General features: G+C 52.6%; 1 protein-coding gene across 2 annotated transcripts in view; it reads right to left on the bottom strand.

The window, feature by feature from the left end:
• The window catches only part of LOC149310299 (kinesin-like protein KIF3C), a 71,713-nt gene extending 66,046 nt beyond the window's left edge, over positions 1–5,667 (bottom strand). The window contains exon 1 of one of the 2 annotated variants that reach the window (XM_089528659.1): positions 3,816–5,667. In XM_089528659.1, the coding sequence (XP_089384785.1) occupies positions 3,816–5,432 (1,617 nt within the window). In that variant the 5' untranslated portion in view covers positions 5,433–5,667. The remainder of the gene's footprint in view (positions 1–3,815) is intronic. The other variant, XM_089528657.1, reaches the window with a different exon arrangement.
• Between the last annotated feature and the right edge of the window lie 16,589 nt (positions 5,668–22,256).

Here is a 22,256-nt window from a genome sequence, read left to right as displayed (position 1 = left end):
CATGAATGCAGTCAATGTCTTGCTCCCCTCTTCTCAATAACAGCCATGAGCCCGCAATGCCTTTCCCAATCCTGCCCTGCTTAGGGGCGTCACAACAGCGGTGCAGTGAGTCCGGACCCCAACGGGTGACACCTCAGAGCAGTGCAAACACCCAATGGGGTGGTTGCTCACCTACTCTACCATCCACTGGCTGTGCCCACTGGTTGGAGTGGGGTGCTGCTGTTGCTTGGCAGCCCCTTCTGAATCTGGTGGGGCTTCCTGCCAGGCTGAGAAAGTTAGGCGCCGGTGGTGGTAGTAGTGGCAGCCATGGACTCCTCCCTTTCCTGCTTGGCGAAATGTTGCAAAGTTAACTTTGCCCAGTGATTCCAGTAGGTTCCGAGCAGCACTGCGCAGGCGCAGTGAAACCCATTTGTATGATTCGCAGAGACCACGAAGAAGAAGGCACATTTCCCAGATGCCTGGCACACCACTGCCAGCCTTGCCCTGCCCTCCCACTCTTTCACCATGTTGTCTCTCCTGGGTGACTGCCTGTCTGGATTACCACAGTGGGGTGACACCAATCCTAGCAATGCCACTGGCTCCCCACTGCTGCACATCCTAAATACTCTGCTGCTTTTAACCCAAGGAGGAAAGCTCCCACCAGCACAAGCAGCCAACGACACCACAGCCCCCTTCAGCTGCTCTTTACCAAAACCTGCTGGAGTCTGGAAGTCTAACAGCTTCCCTCCCAAGTTCAGACCTGCCTGAAGTATCGAGACCCGAACTCAGGAATGCACTTACACCAAGCATGTACACTCCGCCCTTTGTATCCATGGGGGATCTGTTCCGGACCCCTCCCCTGCGGATAAGGAAAACGGGGGACTTCAAGTCCCATTGTCCGCAATGCTGGGAGTGATGTGTGAGCAGCCACTAATGCAGCTGTGTGCATGCACCCCCATTGAAAGCAACAGGGCTTGTCATCTGCAGATGCTTAAATCTGCAGATGGCAAGCCCATGGATATCGAGAGTCTGCTGTACCATCATGCTGGGGTCCTTCAGCCAATAATACTTTCATGTGTCCTTTCACAGCCATCTTGTCCTCTTCCAGAGAAAAGCCCTTGACCCCCATGAAATACACAAAAATATTGGGGAAGCTGGTGCAGTGCACCTATTAGAGAGCTCTGGATTGCAACTTGGGGGATCCAGGTTCAGGTCCTCCATTCTGCTGTCAGACATTCTGGCTGATGACCTTTGGCCAGCCTCTCTGAATCTGGCCTCCCTCACACGGTTGTTGTCAGGGGGAAATAGGGAGAGCGGAGGCATGCACATACAGTGTCTTGAGCTCCTTGGATGAAAAGTAGAATATAAACATAACTAATAAACAAATAAATAAATAAAGGCCAGGCCCAGCGCCATCGGGCCTGAAGAGGAAGAGCCCTCCCCCCCTCCTTCCAACTGTCATCTTCTGGCCTTAGAGGGAGAGAAAGGCAGACCCAACACCATCGGGCCTCGATAATGAAAAAGATCCCTCCCTCCGGTCCATCCCTGCCTTGGTCCAGGCCTCAGAGGGAGAGAAGAATGCTGGACCCGATCCCCTCCTCTCCACCATTCCCTTCGTGTCTTTTTAGATTGTAAGCCTGAGGGCAGGGAACGTCTATTATCCCCTCTGTTGTAAGCCGCCCGGATTCCCAGTGATTGGGCGGCATATAAATAAATCCTATTATTATTATTATTATTATTATTATTATTATATCTCAAATAGAGCACCACTAGGCACGCACAGAGTTTTACTGCCTCATCATTAGAAAGGGAAGGATTTTTAGACAAGGAGGCAGCTCAAGGTGGAGATCATGCCACACATTGTCAACCACTGTTTGGAATAGACCACAGAAATGTTGCTTTGGGGGGGCACTGCTATAAACCTCAGAATCCTCTAACCACCACGGCTGTAGCTTGGGGGAGGCTAGCCAGTACAGTTTCCAACAGGACGACAAAGGACACCTGAGCTGTACAAGGGTAAGTTGTGACTTAATGGCCCTTTGAGCATGCTCAGAGGGATGTTATCAGAACAGGACAGGGCCCCAGACTGACTTATAGCAGCAGCCTTCAACATTCTCACACAGATTGGGGCAAGGGGCTCACCTTCGTAGTGTGCGCATTTCAGCTCTGATCTAGACACAGTTGCTTATTTATTATGCATTTAGCCTGTCCTACCTGGTAAGGAGAGTGGGATGTGGGTAGCCAAACACAGGCACACAAAGGCATGGGCAAAGTGTTCACTGGGGAGGGGGTGACAGAGGTCTGTCATGTGGGCATCCATTGCTCTTCCTAGCTCTGGGAGAGAAAGGGTCTTGAGAGGTTGGAGCAAGGTGCTCCAAAAGCACCAAAAGTGGGGGGAGAGGGATTGGGGGACAGAACCCCAGGGCTCTCTCCAGAGGCAACAAGGGCAAGAGTCCCCTCTGCCCAAGGACCACTGGGCACAGTGTGGCCAACCTGGCCCCCATTTTCCCCACAGAAGGGTGGAGAGGAGTCCAAACCAGGGTGAGAACCAGGGGATTTGGGGTGTGACCTTTGAGCCCCACCCTGGTCCTGAAGGGAGCAGAGACTCAACCAAGGCAGAGAAAGGGGGGCAGATGGGATGGGGAGTCCCCTGGGTTAGAAATATCGGCCCCCTCCCCAGAAGCTGCCTTGCCCCCTCTCTCCACTCCAGTCATTTTTGGGGTTAAGGGGTCCAGGAGAAAGGAGGGGACAGACAATGTCAGAGGTGGAAGATGGGACTGATGTGGGCAGTGTGGCCTAGCAATGAAATGGAGGGGAGGGCAAGAGGGAGGGATCCCCCTCCTCTTGCAAAGACAAAAGGAAACCCCATGGGGCTGTGGGATCTGACTGGCTGGCCTCCCAGCTTCCCTGGCCAATGCAGAGGCCCAATTGCCAGCAAGAGGTCACCTCCGTGCCTGCCTGCCATTCCTGCCGCTGCTGTGGTAGCTCTCTCTTGTGTGGCTTTGTTGTTGTGCGATAGGCACACTGAGAGCCCAGAGAAGCCCCCACCCATCCCTCATCCTGGGCTTTGTTGTCATCCTGCAGTCCAGCCCCTCCTGCCTTAGGGCCAGATGGAGCATTGGCAGCCAGTGCAAAGGAATCCGAGACACACACATGATGAGTGGCGCATAAAGGAGGAGGCCATAGATGCTGCTGCGGCCACCGCCAGGCCCTTATGGCCACAAGGCAGGAGGTTCACTTTGGCTCCCGAGAACACACAGAAACAAGGCTCTCTGTGAACACATGGACACAAGACTGCAGCCTGCCACTGCGCATTACCCCAACAATGAGCATTAGCCAAATTAGCCTCTTCTGGTGTTGCTGGCTCAGGAAAGGGGCAGATGTTGTGAGGTGGGTCGGTGGGTGGGTGGCAGGCACATACAAGGCCCCCCCCTCCCCCAGCTGAAGGAGGGCTGGGCAACTGCCCTGAAGGCCACCTGGACTTCCAAAGATGAAAAAGAGCCAACTAGCAGCTGGACCGTGACTTCTGGTTTTAGCAAACTGAGCCTTTCAGGTGTGGAATGGAGCACTGGGGCACTGCTCCCTTTTCGGAAGGTGGCCTCCTCCTCCTCCCTGTGGCCACCTGGGGAGACAATTCACCAGGAGGGGCAGGAAAGGGGCAGTGGGGCAGAGCCTGAAGGGGCCAAGGGCCTTCAAACTAGCCACTGGGGTGACCCCATAGCCAGGCTACCTGATCCTGCTGGTGGGTTCATGGACACACACACACAGAAGAAGGTGGGTGTTGGCCCTGCCCTTGCGTGGCTGTCGCCAGGGCATCTGTGGGTCAGTGGGCCTACCTTGTACTTGATGGCCAGCCGCTCGGTAGCCTGGCGCTCCTGGCGCAGCTCCTGCAGCATCCTCTCCTTCTCCTCCAGGAGCCGGGCCTTCTCCTCGCTGACCAGGCTGTGGTCGTCCTGGATGGCGGCCTTCTCCTCCTCCAGCCGCTCCTTCTGGGCCTTCAGGTAGGTCTCCACATTCTTGTCCAGGCCCCCCAGCATCTCCTCGCGCTCCACCCTGGGGGGTGTCTCCTCCACCCCGGGGGTCTCCTCGCCCCTGTTGTTGCTGTCCTCCTCCTCCTCCTCCTCTTCCTCCTCTCCGGGGGCCCTTTTCATCCCGTGGCGCTGCCCCACGCGGGGCCGGTGATGCCTGCGCTTGCCCAGCATGCCGCGCTTCTCCAGCTGGGCCTTGAGGCGGGCGATCTCCTCCTGGAACTCCCTGAGGAGGGTGTCCTTGGGGTCCTCGTTGACGCGGGGCTTGTTCTTGATGTTCTTAGCGCGGGCGGCGAAGCGGAGGGTGGAGAGGGTCTCCTCGTAGCTGTGGGCGGCCGGCCCCAGGGTGGCCACCAGGACGGTCTTGGCGTTGCCACCCAGGGAGTCCTGGAGCAGGCGGGTGAGCTTGGAATCCCGGTAGGGGACGTGGGTGCTGCGCCCGTCCACCAGGGCCGAGATGACGTTGCCCAGGGCCGAGAGGGAGAGGTTGATCTTGGAGGCCTGGCGGTGGGGCTGGCGCTGGTCGGGGGCGTTGGCGGGCCCCCTGGGCCCGGCGGAGGAGGCCTTGCCCTGGCGCTCGCTGCCGGCCAGGTCGACCAGGTGGAGCTTGCCGACGCGGATGTGCTCCTGCCCGTCGGGGCCGGCCTGGCTGCACTCGACGGTGACCAGGAAGATGGCGTGGGAGCGCGAGCTGCGCTGGTTGAGCTGGGTGGCCCCGATGGCCCTGGCCAGGTTGCCCCTGCGACGCACGTGCTCGATCTCCCGGAGGTCCTTGGTGACGAAGGAGGCCAGGCCCTTGAGGTAGACGCCGGCCTCGGGGCTCTCCTTGAGCTCCACCCGCCGAGGGCCTCCTGCTGCTCCAGCGTTGGCGGCCAGGAGGTCCCGGACCTCCTCCTGGTAGATCTCCAGGTAAGAGGCGCGGACCAGGTAGCGCTGCTGGGGCCCCGAGCGGGCGATGGCCGTGAAGAGGTGCTCGAAGGCCCGCGGCAGGAGGCCCCGCTGCTCGGCCTGGCCCTCCTCGGGGGGCCCCTGCATGGTGTAGGTCTTGCCGGTGCCGGTCTGGCCGTAGCAGAGCAGGGTGCCGTTGACGCCCCGCAGCGCCGCCTCCACCACCGGACGCGCCGCCTCCTCGTACAGCTCGCCCTCGCGCCCGGCGCCCTCGAAGGCCGCGTCGAAGGTGAACGTCTTGGCCGTCGGAGGCGGCGGCGGCGGAGGATGCTGGGCCTGGGGCGGCTGGGGCGCCTGGGGCTGGGGCTGGCGGAGGAGGCTGACCTGCCCGAGGCGCCCGTCCACGAAGACCACCCGCTCGGCCCCCGAGGCCTCCTCCCAGCGGCTCAAGGGCCGGCAACGGACCACCACCCGCACCGACTCAGCCCCCGCCGAAGGGGAAGGGCGCCCCGGCGAAGGAGAAGAAGAAGCAGACATGGCCCACCGCCGCCAAGCCCCGCCGCGGGCTCACCACAAGCGCAGCGCCAGGCGCCCTCCGCCGGGAACCATCCCGCCTCACCCACCAGCCCCCAGGCCCAGGCCCAGGCCCAGCCGAGGGAGCCGCATCCCGGGCAGAGAGCCTCCCCGCGGGACTCGGCGCGGCCGGGGAGACTGCCTGCCTGCCTGCCTGCCTTGCGCCTGCCTGCCTGCCTTCCTCCTCGCGCGCAGCCTCGGCGGCGGAAGCGGGGCGGAGGGGCGTGGCCCGGAGTGTGCCCCGCCCACTGCCCCGCCTTCTCTTCCCTCCCTTTGCTTTGCCGCCGGAGAGCCAGGCTCCTCCTCCTCCTCCTCCTCCTCCTCCTCGCAAAGGCTGCCGGGGGACCATGGAGAAGGAAGGGGGCGCCAGCCCAGGGGGGCTCCCGCTCGTCCTCCGGCCGGGGATGGGATGGGCTGCCCTTCCGGGGAAGGAAGGGAGGAAGGGGGCCTGCTGCTGCTGCTGCTGCTGCTGCTGCTGCTGCTGCTGCTGCAGGGCGCCTCAAAGGCAATCCAGCCCAGCCCCCCTCTCCTGCCATGCAGGAACTCTCCATCAAAGCCCCTCCTGGGACACAGGGCCACCCAGCCTCCAAAGAAGGAGACTCCAGCGCCCTCCTCCGCCAGGGCCCCTTGCAAAGGCCCCTTGCAAAGAAAGGCTGCTGGGGGCTGGAGGGTCCAGTCTGGGCCAGGGAGGAAGAGGAGTGACGGCAATGGCAAAAGCCCTCCAAAGAAACCTGCCACGAAGACCCTGGGTCACCATTAGCAGAGAAGGATGGCACACAAGAACAACAGTCTGCCAAGTCACACTCTCTCAGCCTGAGAGGAGGGCAACGGCAAACCTCCGCTGAAAAACCCTGCCAAGAGAAGCCCTTTCGTTGGAAATGAAGGGAAGAGCCAAGAGTTGGAAGAGAGCCCCAAGAGCCATCCGCCTGACCCCCTTCTGCCCTGCAGGAAGACCCCTCAGTGACCCAGGCCAAGCCCCAGGGAACAGGCCTCCTGGCCCCAAAGGTGGACGAGGCACCGCAGAATGGAGGGCCTTCCAGGAAGACAGGGAAGCTAACAAGACTCACAGAAACTTAATTGCCTGCTTCTTAGTTCTCCCCCAAAAGGTGGACACTGTCCTGGGAAAGGAGGACTGCTCCAAGCCCTCTTCATGTTGAGGAGGGAGCAAGCTTGTTTTCTGCTGCTCCAGAGAAGAGGACCCAATGGAGCAATGGAGGCAAGCTCCAGGAAAAGAGATTCCCGCTCAGGTATTAGGAGGACCTTCCAGAGAGTAAAGGCTGCTCCATAGTGGAACACACTCCTTCCCTGGAGGTCTTGAAACAGACGCTGGACAGCCATTTGTCACAGGGAGGGCTTGGACTGTGTCTTCCTGCAGGACAGAAGGCGGGCTGGACTGGACGGCCTTTGGGGTCTTCCAACTCCAGGATGCTGTAATTGGCCATGGGGCTGCAATTCAAGAAGGCTGTGGACAAGCTGGAGAAGAGCAACCAAGATGAGCAAAGATCTGAAAACCATGAACCCTATTCGCTAGAGTTAAGGGCACAAGACCCTCATGAATATGGAAAAACGCCATGTTTTTACCTGAACGGACACCTCTCTAGGAATCTCTAGGTCCTCCAGGGCAACTCTGTGGCCAACGTCCGATAGACACTGGCCATAGAACTGCGCTGGAGGAGCTACAAAGGCCTAGTAGGGTATCCCCTCTAGGAATCTCTAGGTCCTCCAGGGCAACTCTGTGCCCAACGTCCGATAGACACTGACGATAGAACTGCGCTGGAGGAGCTACAAAGGCCTAGTAGGGTATCCCCTCTAGGAATCTCTAGGTCCTCCAGGGTAACTCTGTGGCCAACGTCCGATACACACTGACCATAGAACTGCGCTGGAGGCGCTAGAAAGGCCTAGTAGTGTCCTCTCTAGGAATCTCTAGGTCATCCAGGGCAACTCTGTGGTCAACATCCGACAGACACTGACCATAGAACTGCGCTGGAGGAGCTACAAAGGCCTAGTAGGGTATCCTCTCTAGGAATCTCTAGGTCCTCCAGGGCAACTCTGTGGTCAACATCCGACAGACACTGACAATAGAACTGCGCTGGAGGGGCTACAAAGGCCTAGTAGAGTATCCTCTCTAGGAATCTCTAGGGCGACTCTGTGGTCAACATCCGACAGACACTGGCCATAGAACTGCGCTGGAGGAGCTACAAAGGCCTAGTAGAGTATCCTCTCTAGGAATCTCTAGGTCCTCCAGGGCAACTCTGTGGTCAATGTCCGACAGACACTGACCATAGAACTACGCTGGAGGAGCTACAAAGGCCTAGTATAATATCCTCTCTAGGAATCTCTAGGTCCTCCAGGGCAACTCTGTGGCCAACGTCCGATAGACACTGGCCATAGAACTGCGCTGGAGGAGCTACAAAGGCCTAGTAGGGTATCCCCTCTAGGAATCTCTAGGTCCTCCAGGGCAACTCTGTGGCCAACGTCCGATAGACACTGGCCATAGAACTGCGCTGGAGGAGCTACAAAGGCCTAGTAGGGTATCCCCTCTAGGAATCTCTAGGTCCTTCAGGGCAACTCTGTGGCCAACGTCCGATAGACACTGGCCATAGAACTGCGCTGGAGGAGCTACAAAGGCCTAGTAGGGTATCCCCTCTAGGAATCTCTAGGTCCTCCAGGGCAACTCTGTGGCCAACGTCCGACAGACACTGACCATAGAACTGCGCTGGAGGAGCTACAAAGGCCTAGTGGAGTATCCTCTCTAGGAATCTCTAGGTCCTCCAGGGCAACTCAGTGGACAACTTCCGACAGACACTGACCATAGAACTGCGCTGGAGGAGCTACAAAGGCCTAGTAGGGTATCCTCTCTAGGAATCTCTAGGTCCTCCAGGGCAACTCTGTGGCCAACGTCCGACAGACATTGACCATAGAACTGCACTGGAGGAGCTACAAAGGCCTAGTGGAGTATCCTCTCTAGGAATCTCTAGGTCCTCCAGGGCAACTCAGTGGACAACCTCCGACAGACACTGACCATAGAACTGCGCTGGAGGAGCTACAAAGGCCTAGTAGGGTATCCTCTCTAGGAATCTCTAGGTCCTCCATGGCAACTTTGTGGTCAACGTCCGACAGACACTGAGAATAGAACTGCGCTGGAGGAGCTACAAAGGCCTAGTAGAGTATCCTCTCTAGGAATCTCTAGGTCCTCCATGGCAACTTTGTGGTCAACGTCCGACAGACACTGAGAATAGAACTGCGCTGGAGGAGCTACAAAGGCCTAGTAGAGTATCCTCTCTAGGAATCTCTAGGTCCTCCAGGGCAACTCTGTGGTCAACATCCGACAGACACTGACCATAGAACTGCGCTGGAGGAGCTACAAAGGCCTAGTAGAGTATCCTCTCTAGGAATCTCTAGGTCCTCCAGGGCAACTCTGTGGTCAATGTCCGACAGACACTGACCATAGAACTACGCTGGAGGAGCTACAAAGGCCTAGTATAATATCCTCTCTAGGAATCTCTAGGTCCTCCAGGGCAACTCTGTGGTCAACATCCGACAGACACTGACCATAGAACGGTGCTGGAGGCGCTACAAAGGCTTAGTAGAGTGTCCTCTCTAGGAATCTCTAGGTCATCCAGGGCAACTCTGTGGTCAACATCCGACAGACACTGACCATAGAACTGCGCTGGAGGGGCTACAAAGGCCTAGTAGAGTATCCTCTCTAGGAATCTCTAGGTCCTCTAGGGCGACTCTGTGGTCAACATCCGACAGACACTGGCCATAGAACTGCGCTGGAGGAGCTACAAAGGCCTAGTAGAGTATCCTCTCTAGGAATCTCTAGGTCCTCCAGGGCAACTCTGTGGTCAATGTCCGACAGACACTGACCATAGAACTACGCTGGAGGAGCTACAAAGGCCTAGTATAATATCCTCTCTAGGAATCTCTAGGTCCTCCAGGGCAACTCTGTGGTCAACATCCGACAGACACTGACCATAGGACTGCGCTGGAGGCGCTACAAAGGCCTAGTAGTGTCCTCTCTAGGAATCTCTAGGTCATCCAGGGCAACTCTGTGGTCAATGTCTGACAGACATTGACCATAACACTGCGCTGGAGGCGCTACAAAAGCCTAGTAGTGTCCTCTCTAGGAATCTCTAGGTCATCCAGGGCAACTCTGTGGTCAACATCCGACAGACACTGGCCATAGAACTGCGCTGGAGGAGCTACAAAGGCCTAGTAGGGTATCCTCTCTAGGAATCTCTAGGTCCTCCATGGCAACTCTGTGGTCAACGTCCAACAGACACTGACCATAGAACTGCGCTGGAGGAGCTACAAAGGCCTAGTAGAGTGTTCTCTCTAGGAATCTCTAGGTCCTCCAGGGCAACTCAGTGGTCAGCATCCGACAAACACTGACCATAGAGTTGTATCGGAGGAACTACAAATGCCTAGCAGAGTATTCTCTCTAGGAATCTAGGTTTTTCAGTGCAACTTTTAGTGAAAGTTTACCATAGAGTTGCACTGGAGGACCTAGATATTCCTAGAGAGAACATATTAATCAAATCTGCAAATATCAAAGGCGCAAATATGGAAGGATGAGTGTATTTGAAAGGTCATATTGAGGATGGATCGAGCTTGTTTTCTGCTGCTTCAGAGACTAAACCACAGAACAATGGATGCAAGCTCCAGGAAAAGAGATTCCCCATAAACATTAGGAGGAACTTTCTGACAGTAAGGGCTGTTCGACAGTCGAAGATGCTCCCTCGAAGAGTGGTGGAGTCTCCTTAGAGGTCTTTAAACAGAGGCTGGGTGACCATCTGTCAATGGGGATGTTTTGACTGAGAGTTCCTGCATGGCAGAAGGGGGTTGGACTAGATCAGGGCCCTTGGGGTCTCTTCCAACTCTGTGATTCTATGCCATTCTATGACCATATAACACCTGTCCTAAAATCTCTTCACTGATTGCTGATCAGCTTCCGGGCGCAATACAAGGTGTTGGTTATCACCTTTAAAGCCCTACATGGCTTAGGCCCGAGTTACTTGCGGGAATGCCTCTCCCCACACAATCCGCCCCACACTCTCAGAATATCTGGGAAGAACATGTTGGAACATGTCCCAACTAAGCTCACATTGACTTCTCAGAGAGCTTTTACAGCAGTCGTCCCAAAACTATGGAACGATCTCCTGGAAGAGATCCGTCTTATTACCTCCTTGGCGCAGTGGTTACATGCCTGTACTGCAGCCACTCACTCAAAACCACAAGGTTGCGAGTTCAAGACCAGCAAAAGGGCTCAAGCTTGACTCAGGCTTGCATCCTTCCGAGGAGGGAGCTCAAATGAGTACCCAGATTGTTGGGGGCAAACTAGCTTACGGTTGTAAACTGCTTAGACACTGCTTAGGTGGGATGAAGCGGTATATAAATGAAGCTTGTTTGTTTGTTTGTTTGTTTGTCATTCAAGAGGGCACTTAAGATGGATCTCTTCTGGCAAGTTATCCACCTGACCTTCTGTAATATCACCTTTACACCATTCGACAAATCATTGCATCACCACTTGACAAGGATTTAGTTTCTAGATTAATTGTACTATTTTATTGATGTATTTTATACAGATGTATGTGTTTTTAACCAATTGTAATCCCGCCTCAATCCATCTGGGAGATTATTATTATTATTATTATTATTATTATTATTATTATTGAAGAACCCACAAGGAAGGTGCCTCCAGACTGCAGAAATGAAGCCGAGGAGCCAACCCCATGAGAACCGAGCAGCCTTTATGAGCCACCCTACAATCACACAAGGCCAGCAGTAGCAACATGGCCAGGTTCCCATGAAGGAGGGGTGGAGGACGGAGGAAGGGGCCAGTGAGACCCATCCCCCCCAATGACCGGCAGCTGTGCCAAGGACAGTTAAGCCAGGATGGCACTGGGGGGGCTGGCTCAGCACCGTGGCAAGAGCAGATGGGGGATGCTCTCTCCCCTTGGCCCCCCAGCTGCTGGTCACTGCAAGAGAACACACTTGGCAAGACCCAGACTCCCTCAAGGGGTGGAGACAGGGCAGGTTTCGGATCTAGGACTCCCACCCCCCACCCCAATTCCTGTCCTTCAGCCAAAGTGCCAGCAATTGGCATTGTTACCAACTGATGTACACAAGAGACTCCACTGTATGAAGGTGGAAATGCGTGCCCAACAATGCTCCCCATTTGGCAGGGACAGTCTGGGATTAATTGCCTGCTGCTCCACTTTCTCAGCTGCTTTTAAAACATCCCAGTTTCTCTCTCCTCCTCCCACTTTGTCCTCAGCTTATTCCCACTGCTGCAAACTGGGTTCATAGGGCAAAAGCTGTTAGCAATACAGTGGGTCCTTGTTATCTCCTGGGGTTTTGTTCCAGGATCCCCCATAGATAGCAAGATCTGCGGATGCTCAAGTCCCATTATGGAAAGTCAAGGTTTGCTATTTAGAATTCATACTTTTTGGGAATATTTTCAAGCCATAGATGCTTAAAAAATCCATGAATAAGGAGGGCCAACTGTACCAAGAGCATTTACATTTCTATACCACTTATCAGTGAACTAGCACTCCCTAAGAGTTTACAACATGTTTTTAGCCGGTTGCCCCAAAGAAGCTGGGCATTCATTCTCACAACCTACAGAAGGATGGAAGGCTGAGTGGACCCTGGAGTCCTCCTTACCATCAAGAAGCTCCTTTGAATGTTTAATCAAAATCTACAGCCCTGTAACTTAAAAAGCCATTAGTCCAGGTCTTTCCCTCTGGGACGCCCCTCAGTCTTATCTTCACCAGACTGACCATGCCCAGCTCCTTCAACCATGGCAGAATGGGGATGGACTGGATGGCCCTTGTGGTCTCTTCCAACTCTATGATTCTATGATTCCCTTTCGATGTTTTGCTTTCCATCCTTCTTCTCATCCTTATTAACCTTCTCTGTCTCCGTCTTAAAATGAGGCACCCAGAAATGAACTCGGTACCTGTTTGCCTCCTCCAACTGCTGTGCTGATGCAAAAAGTATTTGGCAAAGTCACTAGTACAAATGGACACTTTCTCCATCACTGGTCAGCCTGGACATTTGGCCATGATGCCCAAAGGCCCCCCAGCCCCTTGGGCTCTGCAGCAGCGAGAGGCACCTGCTGGGACCGCCTTTGCCAAGGCGGATGAAGGGCCTGGCGGTTAACCACCTCTCAGTGCCCTGGCCTGCTCTCTCGGAAGAGGAGATTATCCATCAGTTAGATGCGAGTTAGTTAGTTAATTAATGTGGCACGGGAAGGAGGGGGGTCTAGGTCTCCCTTTTGCTCTCAGCCTTTATCTCAAGCTGTCCTCTGACCTCGAGAGCCAGCTCAGCCATGGAGAGCCAGGGGCAGCTGGGATCCTTGCTCTCTCTCCCTCCCTCTCTCTCTCTCTCTCTCTGTGTGTGTGTGTGTGTGTGTGTGAAGCTCCTCTGATGTGATATCTCACCACAGCTTTAGGGCTGCAGAGAGAGAAAGGTGTCCCACGCTGACCCTTTTCCATCTGGGAGCAGGACTAAAGGGGGCATTTGGATCCAGAAAGGTGTCTGTGGAGAATCATAGATTCCTAGAGTTAGAAGAAACCCAAGAAGGGCCATCCAGTCCAACCCCATTCTTCTGCCATGCAGGAACTCTCAATCAACGCATCCCCATTGACAGATGGCCACCCAGCCTCTCTTTAAAAACCTCCAAGGAAAGAGATTCCACCACAATCTCCAAGGAAGGAGCATCTTCCACCATCAAACAACTCTCACTGTCAGGAAGTTCCTCCAAATGTTCAGATGGAATCTCTTTTCCTGTAGCTTGCACCCATTGATCCATGTTCTAATCTCTGGAGCAGCAGAAAACTTGCTCCCTCCTCAATGTGACATCCCTCCAAATATTTAAACAGGGCTGTCATATCACCTCTTAATCACTTTTCCAGGCTAAAGATCCCCAACATCTCCCTAAGTCTCTCCTCATAGGGCTTCATGATTTCTAGACACTTCACCATTTTGGTGGCCCTCCTTTGTGTCAGAATCCACCTTCAGTCAGGCATATAGGGTGTCTTCTGCCAGATAGATAGATAGATAGAGGGATGGATGGATGGATAGTCAGGCGTATAGGGTGTCTTCTGCCAGATAGAGAGAGAGAGAGAGAGAGAGAGGGATGGATGGATAGATAGATAGATATGCCCAGAACTGGACACAGGGTTATTGCAGGTGGGACCTAAACAAAGCAGAATGGAGTGGCACTATTACTTCCCTTGATCTAGATGCTATGCCTCTATTGATGCAGCCTAGAATCGCATTGGCCTTTTTAGCTGCTGCATCACACTGTTGACTCATGCTCAACCCGTGTACAGACCCCTGCACAACCAGGTATCCCCCATCTGCACATTGTATTGTTTTCTGCCCTGTTGACATTTTACAGTAAAAAGAAGTTCCTCCTAATGTTTTGGTGGAATCTATTTCCTTGCCGTTTGCATCCCACACTCTTAGCAGCAGGAAAGCTCATTCCATCATCCGTGGGTGTGTTTTTCAAACCGGTAGCTATAAAATAAATAAATAACTACAGACTGGATAAACAGATGCCCATATGTAAGCACTTGCAACGTGCATTTAAAGGGGGCCATCTGCACGAATCCTGGGGAAGAGAGAAGGCGGGTTGGCCGGTTGCAAAGCCAGGGCCGCTCTTTGAGCTGGTTTCCCATCCTTGGCCGCTGTCACTCTTCCAGTTCAGGATATCCTATTTAGCAACAGCATCTCAGAGCAGATCTATTTCCAGGAGAAGGAAGAGGAGAGTGGCCCTGGCCATCTGCGTCTGCCCTCCAAGAAGACTGAAGCAAGAACCTGGAAGGAGACTTCCAGCAGAAATGATCATTGCTGCTTTTTTGCTGCCCAGATTCTTTTATCTTTTGCTACTAAGATTAATTCTAATTCATTTTATTTACAACATTCAACATAATTAACTTCATGCATTTCATATTTCTTTCTTGCACTTGCAGGCTGCTTTGGAAATTAATTTATTTCCAAAGGAGCTTAAAAATTGAGTACTTAAAACACAACAGAGGATTAAAAAGAATCAACAGCCACTATCAACATTCAAATAATACAGAATGTAGATGATTAGAATCATAGCGTTGGAAGACACCCCAAGGGCCATCCAGTCAAACCCCATTCTGCCATTCAGGAACTCTCAATCAAAGCACTCCTTGTGACAGATGGCCATCCAGACTCTGTTTAAAAACCTCCAAGGTGTTACCGGTGGCAGGGCTTGACCCATTGACTGTGCCTGGGGCACTCAGGGGGCTCTCTATGCTCCAGAGCCTAGAACACAGAATGATGAATGCAAGCTCCACCACAAAGTTAGGAGGAACATCTTGACAGTAAGGGCTGTTCATCAGTGGAACATACTTCCTTGGAGATTGTGGTGGAGTTTCCTTCTTTGGGGGTCTTTAAACAGAGGCTGGATGGCCATCTGTCATTGGGGATGCTTTGATTGTCAGTTCCTGGTGGCGCAGTGGTTAAATGCATGCATTGCAGCCACTCACTCACAAACCATAAGATTGTGAGTTCAATACCAGCCAAGGACTCAGGCTTGACTCAGGCCTGCATCCTTCCTAGGTTGCTAAAATTAGTACGCAGTTTGTTGGTGTCCATTATCTTACACACTGTAAACCGCTTAGAAACTGCTTAGGTGGTATGAAGCAGTACATAAATGAAGCTGCTATTGCTATTGCATGGCAGGAATGGGTTGGACTGGATAGCCCTTGGGGGGGGATGCTATGGGACCACCAGGCTGGGTTTCTACTTAGCTGCTTTCACTGGGACTCCTGTGCTGAGAGAGGTCTGAACTAGACAGCCCTGGAGATCCAATTCCACTTTTGTGGTTCATGGCCTGAGGAGTGACCAAGGGTGCATCTACACCAAATACCAATCCCAGTGTTATGTAAGATGGAGCCATGGCAGTTAAAGAGATGCCAGATTGTGTTATTTTTACAGTGCAGATGCCCCAAGAAAATTAATTGCTGGGGTCTGGTGTAGCAGTGTGGTGTGGAGCTTTGTGCATAGGACTAGGACTCTGAAGACCAGGGTTCGATTCCCTGCTTGGCCATGGAAACTCACTGGGTGACCTTTGGTGAGTCACACACTCTCAGCCCCAGAAAACTCCGTGATAGGGTTGCCTCAGGGTCATAATAAGTTGGAAACAACTTGAAGTCATCCAACAACAACAACTCCCTGGTGGCAACTGTCTTGCTCTTTGACTCACTCTCCTTCTGTGCTTGTTCCTATTGCCCTGCTCTTTTGCAAATCTACCCAACAATGCCTTGGTGCGCTCGCACACACACACGCACACACGCACCACCCAGAAACCTCAGCAAACAGATCTGGCTGCCTTCCCAGAGTCCTCCTGTGCCACTTTGGAAGCTTTGCCCCAGAGCTCTTCCCTTCCAAAAATGCTCTTAGCAGGCACAGTTTGCTGGCTGACCTCTTCCGGATGCTGATGTTGATGCAGATGCACACTGTCTAAATTTAGCAGCAGCAGCAGCAGCAGCAGCAGCGGCCGCTCCTTGGCCCCAAACATGCTCCTGCCACCTGGCCAGGCTCTTGGGGGCTACACCTGGGATGCTGGTCACATACACCCCCAAACATTTCACATGAGGAAACCAGGAGATGAGCAGCTGAGCAATAGCGGAGTGTGGTCAAGATGGCAAAGTTATTATTCAGGGAGAATGCACAAAGCTGAATCTTAATACTCTAAAAGCAATTGGAGAGAACAAATCACCAGGAACAGTTGACACATGAATAGAACTGCTAAAATCCTCAGAGACAGAATCAAGCTTAGTTCCAACTAAAATCTGCCAAGAAATATGGAAAACTAAGCAGTGGCCCACAGACTGGAAGTGATGAATATACAGTCTGCCTGCGCCAACCATAGCCTTTCCATCCATGGATTTCAGCCTCTATAGATGGCAGCACATGCATATGGCCACAGCAGCATGGCCACACACACAACACATCTGCGGGAGGATCCAAAACAGAACCCTCCTGGATATGAAGGGCCAACTGTATATACTTAGCCATAAAAAAAGGGAGACAAAAGATTGCAGAAACTACAGAACCATCACACTGATTTCCGATGCAAGTAGTCATGCAGCAAAAAGTCCTACTATACAGTATAAGGAGTGTGAAATCCCAGAGGTGCAAGTTGGATTCAGGAAAGGAAGAGGCATTAGGGACCACACTGTAAACGTATGGCGGACAATGGAATGCACCAGGGGCTCCCAGAAGAAAGTGTGCCTGTGCTTCATTGACTACAGCAAAGCATTTGACGGCATACATCATAAAAAGCTATGGGTTGCACTAAGAGGAATGGGAGTGCCACAACATGCGACGGTTGTTTTTGCAAGGAGAGAGGAGCAAACATTTCCCAGGAAAATCCAAGTGTCACGTTTGTCTCTTTCTAACCTTTCCTGCAGCCCAAGTCAAGAGCCGTGGGGCATGAGTCAGTGGTATTGCTCCAATAAAACTGGGCCAGTTCTGCCAGAGAGTCCCCATGTTCAGCCAGGGTTGCCAAAGCCTCCCTCTCGGCTCCTTATATGAGGGACAGGTTACCAGGCAAAGAACAACGTCTTCCGTCTGACAGTGGTCTCTTCTGAAAGCGCAGCTTATTACAGCATCCATCTGGAACTGCAGTTGGCATAACAGGACCCCACCGTTCAGTCAAAGCATTTCTTAGGGAATCTGGCTTAGCTTTAGTCAAATAATTGGCTCTAAAATACTATATTTTCCTCACAAAAAAAGAACCACAGAGAGAATGTAGAAACCCTGATTAATCATAGCATAAAAAAGAGGAAAGAAGGGGGAGGGAAAAAATAAATGTGGCAGGACCTTTAAAATGCATCTACCCTGCAAAATTAATGCAGTTTGATACTGCTTTAAGTGTCATGCCTCAGTTCTATAGAACTCTGGGATTTGACAGTCTGCGGAAGGGTTGAAGGGAAGGCTTTGCAAGAGAGAAATGCAGCAGGGCAGGAATGGCTCTTCTCCAGTCGGCAACCAGCCAGCTTTTCCAAGCTTTTGCTGAGCCAGTGGGAAGGGAAGGTCACATCAGACGCCAGCCTGACAAAGAAAGAAACGGCCGTTTTTCTCTCTGCTCAAGTGCCATCAGTCCAGAGGCAGAGACCAGGAACAAGAGAAGGTTGCAAGACAAAGCCCAAGAGCCCTCCAAGAAGACAGAAAGGAGGGCAAGATTATACAGAGAGAGAGAGAGAGAGAGAGAGAGACAAGGGGAGGAGAGGAGGAGGAGGAGGAAAGTAAAGGTTAATTAAAGCTCTAGTTGCTGCTCCTGCTGCTGAGGCCCAGCCCAAGTTGGAAGGGACCCCAAGGCCACCTAGTCCAATCCCCACAGCTAAGGCATCCAGGTGGCCACTGGACCTCCATTTGAAAACCTCCACAGACGGGCCCCCATTCAACTCCCCAGTAGCTCTCACCTGCCACCGAAAACTTAGTCACAGCTGCCTTTCTTGTTTCCCCCATGCAAGAGGCGCAAGCAAAGCGGGGCCAAAGCTAGCAAAATGATTTTAACACAGAGAAATGTAAGGTACTGCACTTAGCGGGGAGAAAATGAAATGAAATGAAATGCACAGATATTGGATAGGGCGGGGACACCTGGCTGAACAAGACTTATATGTGTGAAAGGGATCTGGGAGCTCTAGCAGACCACAAGCTGAACATGAGATGCAGCAGCTAAAAATGCCAATGCGATTTTAGGCTGCATCAATAGAAGTATAGTGTCTAGTTCAAGGGAAATAATAGGGCCACTCTATTCTGCTCTGGTCAGGCCCCACCTGGAATAATCCTGAGTCCAGTTCTGGGCCCCACAATTTAAAAAGGATGTTGAGAAACTGGGGCCATGTGTCCAAAGGAGGGCGATTAAAATGGTGAAGGGTCTGGAAACCATGAAGCCCTTTGAGGAGAGACTTAGTGAGCTGGGGATGTTTAGCCTGGAGAAGAGAAGGTTAAGAGGAGACATGATAGTCCTGTTTAAATATTTGAAGGGAGTTCATATTGAGAATGGAGCAAGCTTGTTTTCTGATGCTCCAGAGAACAGGACCCAGAACAATGGATGCAAACTTCAGCAAAAGAGATTCCACCTGTATTTCTAGATCTAGAGAAAGCATTTGACAATTTAAATTGGGATTGCATGGAGACTTAAGCCCTTATCAGATGAGTCTGGAACTGGGGGTCTTCAGCACTGGGCGGTTCGAATTCACGTTATTTCGCACAATACCATCATACCAGCATTCGAATGGCCCAATCCGAACTCACGTGAATGCGCGAGATGCCGAACTGAATGCGTACTGGCTCCTCTTTTTGGAGCGTGTTGGCCAGTGCGCTGATAAGGGGATTGGCAATATCCTGGATTGGGGCTCTGTTCGATCTCAGTGCGAATGGCTCTGGTGTGACTACCCAATCCTGAATTCCATCGCAAGACCCCCAGATTCCAATTTTAACTTCCGGTGGGTCTTTCCTCTTGCCGGTTCCAGGGAAGCGGGGGGGGGGCGGTTCCAGCGGCCTCCTCCTCCTCCTCCCGGCTTGGGAGCCAGCATAAGCTGCATCCCAAGAAGGGAAGAGGCGCGGGGGGCCGCTGGAATCGTGGTTCCGGCAGCCTCCTCCTCCTCCTCCCGGCTTGGGAGCCAGCATAGGCTGCATCCCAAGAAGGGAAGAGGCGCGGGGGCCGCTGGAACGGCGGCGATTGCCGCGATTCTAGCGGCCCCGCGCCTGTTCCCTTCTTGGGATGCAGCTTATGCTGGCTCCCAAGCCGGGAGGAGGAGGAGGAAAAAAGCATCCCCATTTACTTAGATGGCCATCCAGCCTCTTTGACAGCCGCTGGAACTGGTCCTCCCCCCCCCCCCAGAATACATATTCACACACTCACACACACACACACGTACAACCGGGCATTGCTAATTTGTTGCAAGGGAAGGTCATGGTAATGTTAAAACCAAGCAGGAATGTAGAGAGGAAACAGAGAGGAATGTAGAGAGGGCACGTTGTATCGCGATTGTTAATGTGCATGAGCTGGCTCTCCAGCTGTTTACCGGGCTGTCATGATGTGACCTCCCCTTTCACCCCGGAAGCGTTTAAGGTCGCAACCCATGCAGGGCACCACTGAGCATGTGCGAGGGGGCCGATACGAATCGGCCAATCCTCATGTTGAGCACCGGTGTGACAAAACATTCTGCACTTAATGCACTTCGCGCGAATGCGTATTGGCCAATTTGAATCATGCCAATTCGGAGGGGCTCCCAGGTATGATGGTATTGTGCGAAATAACGTGAATTCGAACCGCCCAGTGCTGAAGACCCCCAGTTCCAGACTCATCTGATAAGGGCTATTGTTGGAAGCATGAGGAATTAGAGGTAGATTTTTGAATGGTATCCAGAATATTTACAAACTCTAAAATGCACAGATAATACTAAATGGGGAAAAAACAGCAAACTGTAGGATAACTAAGGGAACACGACAGGGATGCCGTTACTTTTTGTGATGATGATGGAAATATTGTTCAACACAATAAGAAATGAGAAAGCAATATGAGCACCAGAAATAAGCAATACAGCTACCCCTAGAACTTTGTATGTGTTTGGATTAATTTTATACTATTTTAACTAGATGTTTTTAATTGTTTTTAAATTTTTATTGTGATGTTTTCATAATATTTGATCTTGTGAGCTGCCTTGGGTCCCTCCTTTGGGAGAAAGGTGGCACAGGAGTGACATAAACAAATAGACGTAAATGAATAAATTCTGCCGTGCAGATTAGACTTAGGACTCTGGGAGGCCAGGATTCAGATCCCTGTTTGGGCAAGTCACACTCTCTCAGCTTCAGGGGGAGGCAGTGAACAAATCTTTCTCCCCAAAAGCCCCTGGAAGGTTTGCCTGAGTGTGTCTGTAGGTTGCCCAAGGGCTGTGGCTGCAATGCTCAAGGCCTGGCAGCAGGTGGCAGTGCAGGGCAGCAGATGCCCTGAAGCTGCCCAGGTGAGCTGAGGAGGAGGAGGACCAGGTGGAGCAAAGGGGGCCTTCTTTCCTCTGGAGCCCCTCAGTTGGCCCTTGGCCTCTGGGACTCCCACCAGCAAGGAAGAAGAGTCCAGTCCTTCTAGGTTCAGCCAGGAACCCATGCGCTGGTTTTAGGGAAATTATTTTTAAGACGTGGCCTAGTGGTTTGAGTGTCGGACTATGACGCTGGAGACTAGTGATTCTGCCCCGAAACCCACTGGGTGGCCCTGGGCAAGTCACACTCTCTCAGCCTTGGCCATGGCAAACCTCCCTGAACAAATCTGGCCAGGGAAACGCCGTGAAAGGTTCACCTGAGAGTCGCCATACATCATGAGAACTGACTTGTAGGCACACAACAACAACGACGACAACAACAAGAGGAATTCCTCTTTGCTGTGTTCACTGGGCCACTTTGCTGCCCGTTCTCTTTGGATTTGTAAACTGCACGTCTGAATAATCAACTCAAGTTTCAAGTTCCTGCAATGCTAAAAATATTGGGGACAGAGGAAAAATTTCACAGGGAGGGGGAAACATAATTCTTACTGGAAGGGCAATCCCCTCATCCCCCCCCCTTCCCTGTAGCTCCATCCTCAGGCCCTACATTGGACAATTACAGCATTTTAAAATTATAGTTGTTCCTCCATATTTATGGGGACTAGGGGCACAGGTCTCCTGCAAAAGACTGTGCACCCCCTTTCCTCTGTGGAGGAAGGGCTGGGGAGGGGAGGTGGGGCAATGCCATCATGGGGGTCCCTAGGGGCCTTGCTCACCCTCCCTGCCTCTTTCTCTCATGGAAGCACCAGGAGCAGCGGGGGGGGGGGGGGGGGCGGAGCCCATTTTCTCTTTCTCTCTTTTACTTTCTTTACTCTTTTTACTTTCATGTTTTTTCTCCCACCCCACTCTGGAAAAAATGATGAATGATTGAATCGTGGGTGTTAAACCCATGAATGTGGAAGGCTGCCTGTACTTTAACTGCCATGGCTCCATCCCTGATGACACTGTGGGATTTGTAGCCTGTTGGGGGTACTTTCTATTAACCTAGCAGTTCAAAAGCATGTAAAAGTGCAAGCAGATATATAGATACCACTTTGGTGGGAAGGTCACGGCGTTCTGTGCAGTCATGCTGGCCACAGGACCACAGAGTCACCTTGGACAACGCTGGCTCTTTGGCTTAGTAATGAGATGAGTGCCACCTCCCACGGTTGGTTACAACTAGACAGTCATGTCAAGGGAAACTTTTATGTTTACCTGGGGTACTCTGCATTCGCTCCAGCCTGCAGGAGTACTTTGAGAAGGGCACTACAGAAGTATAAGGACTCCCTCCGCAAACTACAGATCCCAGGATTTTGTGGGATGGAGCTATACCAGTTAAAGAACCGCACGGCTGCTATAAATGTGCAGAGCGGATACAGGCTGGACCAGACCACCACGGGTGCTACTGAAGGAGCGGGCAATACTTGTGCATGCCAGGCACAGGGCTGTAGCCTTGAGATGCCATCTCATTCTCTCTCTGTGTATGCAGAAAGTCCAAGGTTTGTAAACATCATTTTTGGACTAAAGCTCCCAGAATCCTCCAGCTGCACAAGGGTGCCAAAGGCCTGGCCATGTGCTTTTGATGGGCCTTTCAGCCCAGCTGGGATTTTCTGGGACACCCCTGGGTGAGGAAGTCTCTCTCTGGGGCTGCTGACCGGGTGATTCACTGAGCAATCTCCGGCAGCCACGCTCCGGGCGTATGAGTCACGGAGGG

The sequence above is a fragment of the Sceloporus occidentalis genome, unplaced genomic scaffold, assembly GCF_023333645.1.
Source record: "Sceloporus occidentalis isolate IW3139 unplaced genomic scaffold, rSceOcc1.0.p SCAF_6, whole genome shotgun sequence".
NCBI lineage: Eukaryota > Metazoa > Chordata > Lepidosauria > Squamata > Phrynosomatidae > Sceloporus > Sceloporus occidentalis.
This window is presented reverse-complemented; position numbering and strand designations above follow the sequence as displayed.